The 3,906-nt window shown below is 35.7% G+C and overlaps 1 protein-coding gene and 1 non-coding gene across 2 annotated transcripts; both read right to left on the bottom strand.

Annotated features, from left to right (window-relative positions):
* Positions 1-1,799: 1,799 nt before the first annotated feature.
* LOC116165200 lies at positions 1,800-1,941 on the bottom strand. The gene has a single exon (XR_004144104.1). It is a non-coding gene; the product is annotated as a U4 spliceosomal RNA (small nuclear RNA).
* A 1,030-nt stretch (positions 1,942-2,971) lies between these two features.
* On the bottom strand, positions 2,972-3,906 carry LOC116164128 (zinc finger imprinted 3-like). The gene is made up of 2 exons (XM_031478259.1): positions 3,395-3,906; positions 2,972-3,342 (listed from the first exon to the last, which is right to left on the bottom strand). Exons 1-2 carry the CDS (start codon positions 3,772-3,774, stop codon positions 3,327-3,329), a joined length of 396 nt encoding a protein of 131 aa, XP_031334119.1. The 5' UTR covers positions 3,775-3,906; the 3' UTR covers positions 2,972-3,326.

Here is a 3,906-nt window from a genome sequence, read left to right as displayed (position 1 = left end):
TTGAGTGTTTAAAACGGAGATTGTCATTCAGGTATAATAAAATTAGTTATTTATATACCAAGAGCGCGAAGTTCAATTTCGCGCATTGAGACTGAAGGTATTTTGACAAGGCGAAGCCGAGTCAAAATATCAGTCAAATGCGCGAAATAACTTCGCGCTAGCGTTATATACAATATTTTTTCTACAACTGAACCGATTGTTAATTAAATTTGCTGTTTAAGTTCAACTTTGTCACGTGCGCGAAATACTTTTTTTCACTGTTGACGATTTCGCGCACGTTGTCAATAGCAACCTTACTTATTTATTAATTAACCGTTTAAAAATCTAGTATTTCGCGTTTCGAAATCCGTCAGAAAATGACAGGTTTTTTTGACAGTTGTAGAAAAAATCGATTTTATTACGCCGACGCATTTTGAATTTTCTGGTAAAAACTCAAATGTGTGATCAGATCAGGATGGTACCACATATAGCATCCTTGGGTACCACCAATAACGGGCATCTTTCCCCCCTTCACCCAAATTGTAACGACACGTTTTCATTTTCATTCTTCGTTACATTTTGCATGTGTTGTGTTGTCATAGTCTTTTAAAAATCCGTCATTTTACGGAACGCCTAGTCGTTTATTGAAACTGTGGAGACTAGTGTACCTTTCTAGGGTGAGTTGGTTCGCCTTCCCCTTCCGGAGATCGATAAATGGTATCACTTATCGATCTAAGTGCTTGTTCACAATGGACATAAGCATAACAAAAACATAACAGATACATAATTCATAATGTTGAATAGTAGCAAACCAACGTATGTGTTCACAATGATTACATAATTTTTATTTTTTTGTAAATGTTTGCGTATGTTTTATGTCCTACCGAAACGGTACATAAAAAATACATAAAGTTGGGTCGGTTTCAACTTTACGTAGGTTTTATGAAAAATCTAGTGGAATTAGGTGTATTTCTGTTGGGTACAAAGACGCAGCTGTTGGTTTGACATTTCAGTTACTACGTCTAACGTCGATGACATCTCTTCTGCCAACATAATCTGGTTATTTTTAAATTGGTACATAGTTTTTGGCGCATTATTTCATAGTTTGGTGTGGTTTGGTCCTTCGTGTGTTGTTTTTTGATTATATCCAACACGACATGGAAAACGTATAGACGTCGAATTATTAATTAGTTTGGTGCGATTAAAACCCTAATTGTTTAATAAAGGGGACAAAAGATATAAGTTTAATAGGTGATCGAATAATCCTGGTGTATGAAAAAAACCATATTCTTCATCATGCAGCTTCATTTCTAGACAAGCTTAAATTCTTAAATTCTCCCCTTTTCTCTCGGTCTCGATTTATAGGTCTGACCCACCAACGCCGTTTTTGTTTTGTAACAACTTTGTCTCTGTGTCTTCATAACAGTAAAAGCAATAAAACTGTTGAAATTTCCATCTCAGTGGCACACACATATACACCACAAATAATATTGTTATGTTCTTGACGTTTTGATTTGCGCCTACGCAGATAATTATAATCTTACGGTCACTGTGAACACTTTCTCCACCTGCGTAAAATTATGTCTTATGTCAATATTATGTTTTATGTATCTGTTATGTTTTTGTAACGCTTATGTCCATTGTGAACAAGCACTAACATCTAACGGGAGTTCAAAAAAGGATTGGCATCCGGCATCGGATAGAACGGACGTACAAGTTAATTATGATTTCAAATTTGCACTGTCGAAAAACCAGCGCAACACATACACAAAACGCCTATAAGTATAAAAAACGAAGATTTAGTTTGGTTTCATAAATAACCCCCGTAGAGGTTGTCAAAAATTGCCTTAGCGGACGGTATTTCACGTCCACTTGGCGGGGTATTGGTATAAAGTTTTCAACTAGCAATAATTGCACCTCAGTTATACTTCATCGGTTACAATATCGCCACTGCGCAAAGCTGACTTTACGATTTCCAAGTGAGGCATATGATCAAATATCACTATTGATCAAACTAGCAGAAATACTAGAAGCGCCATCTACTGTGAACAATTCTTGACGTACCAACACGTTAGGCATCTACTTACTCGATATGCTTGCATCTTCTACATAACCTACATTATTATACTCTCATATTATTCTCGCCAAGAAAGATTGCCGGTCACAGTACACTTTTGTGTCGATCTACAATCTATGTTTTTCTTAAGATGCGAGCGACTTCCGGAATAGGATCGTGCCAATGTTGAACGAAAAGTCTTTTCTTTTAACATTGACACTATACTCTACTATTGTAGATCGGGATGAAGTGTTCTGTGACCGGCAATCTTTCCTGGCGAGAGATTTATGAAATGACTAGGCCAACATAGGATAAAAAATTCTGTTTCAATATAGTCAAATGACTGCACCCCAGCCGTGGTTTGGTCACAGACAAGCTCATACATTAATTTAGCACTTAACTAGGTAAATTTTTTTACATTTTCAATAGTCCTGCTTCTAATTTATTACTGATGCTGAATATCACAAGTTTTAAAATATTAGGTGGGGAACAAGAAGTTATAATATAGCATATTTTCTCCTTTTTTCCGTTCTTCTCGCTACCTACCGGGTTCTGGTTCTCACTGGGAAGAAAGCCTCCATTGTGTGCCTTCTCAGCTGAAGTGTAAACGGGGAAAATGTGTAAAAAAAGTTGCTTCAACAAATTTATAGTTATAAAATGTGGAGTAGAACCAAACAACCATTATTGACATCAATTTCGTTTGGTCTAATTTCTAGGTTGTGATTTGGACAAAATAAGGATTCAAAATGGTTATGTTAAAATAGTATTTGGTCAGATAATTAACCACTGGCGCCAAAGTGTTGAAGGAAAATCTCAATGTGCATTTGGAATAAGTAGCTCAATTTAAACTGAACAGTGTCCAGACAGAAACATAAATAATGAAGGAAGGCAGCAACAAATTGATTTAAATGTAATCAGTAAACCTTAGGTATTATGTAATAGCAATAAAATGTTTCATTATATTCTCCTCAACTTTAACCATCACATGTCTGCACATCCTGTTTACATGTACTAAATTTACGAAAAATGTCAAAGAAATGCTCTGCACTCACTCAACGTCGGAGAGACAATCTATATTTTAGCATCACGTTTCAATTTATACACTTGAAATAAATAAGACCGATTTTCCACTGTAAGCAAGCAGGACAAATGGTAGACTTTCGATCTGAAACGCTGTAAACATTATACATCAACCATATAAATGCACACTTAGATACTAATATAAAAACAAATATTTAATTAGAGCACCATTTCATTTGAACACCCTGCAGTAGTTTTTCACAATTTTTCCCTATACACCATGAATTCTAAAATAAAAAACATTAGTAAATCACCGCTGGAAATATCAAAAAACTTTACCGTCTCATATGAGTTTTCAGATTTTTTTCTTCTCTAAACGTATTTGCGCACAATAGGCAACAAAAGGGTCGATAGCCTGAGTGTAATTTTAGATGAGTGTCCAATTCCTCTTTGGAGGCAAGTTTGTCATCACATTTTGTACATTTAAACTGATTATTGGTTGCATGCACTTTCTTCTGATGTTTAGTCAACGTCGCTTTGGTGACATAGCGTTTGTCACAAAGTTCGCAACTGTAATCTTTTACCACGTTACGTTTTTGAAGTTCGCCCGCATTGTCGACGATCGTTTCACCATTCGCAATTTCGCAATTGTTCACGTCTACTTGTATGAGGGAGGCTAATTCTTCGTTGATATTATCTTGCATTAGTATACCGTTCATCTGCAGTTGTTGCAGAAAAATTGGATCAATTTCCACTATCTGGCTCTGATTTGCTTCTTCAAAAGCTATGTGCAGAGATTCTTCCTTAGGACTTGCAGTCTGAAAATTTATTACTTAGTTTTAAAACGTTAG

The sequence above is a fragment of the Photinus pyralis genome, unplaced genomic scaffold (genome assembly GCF_008802855.1).
Source record: "Photinus pyralis isolate 1611_PpyrPB1 unplaced genomic scaffold, Ppyr1.3 Ppyr1.4_LG2, whole genome shotgun sequence".
NCBI lineage: Eukaryota > Metazoa > Arthropoda > Insecta > Coleoptera > Lampyridae > Photinus > Photinus pyralis.
Note: the sequence above shows the minus strand (reverse complement) of the source record. Positions and strands in the feature narration are given on the sequence as shown.

Bases quoted from the DNA above. Each gene is read 5' to 3' on its own strand.
- LOC116164128 (XM_031478259.1), bottom strand. From the start codon at position 3,774: ATGAACGGTATACTAATGCAAGATAATATCAACGAAGAATTAGCCTCC.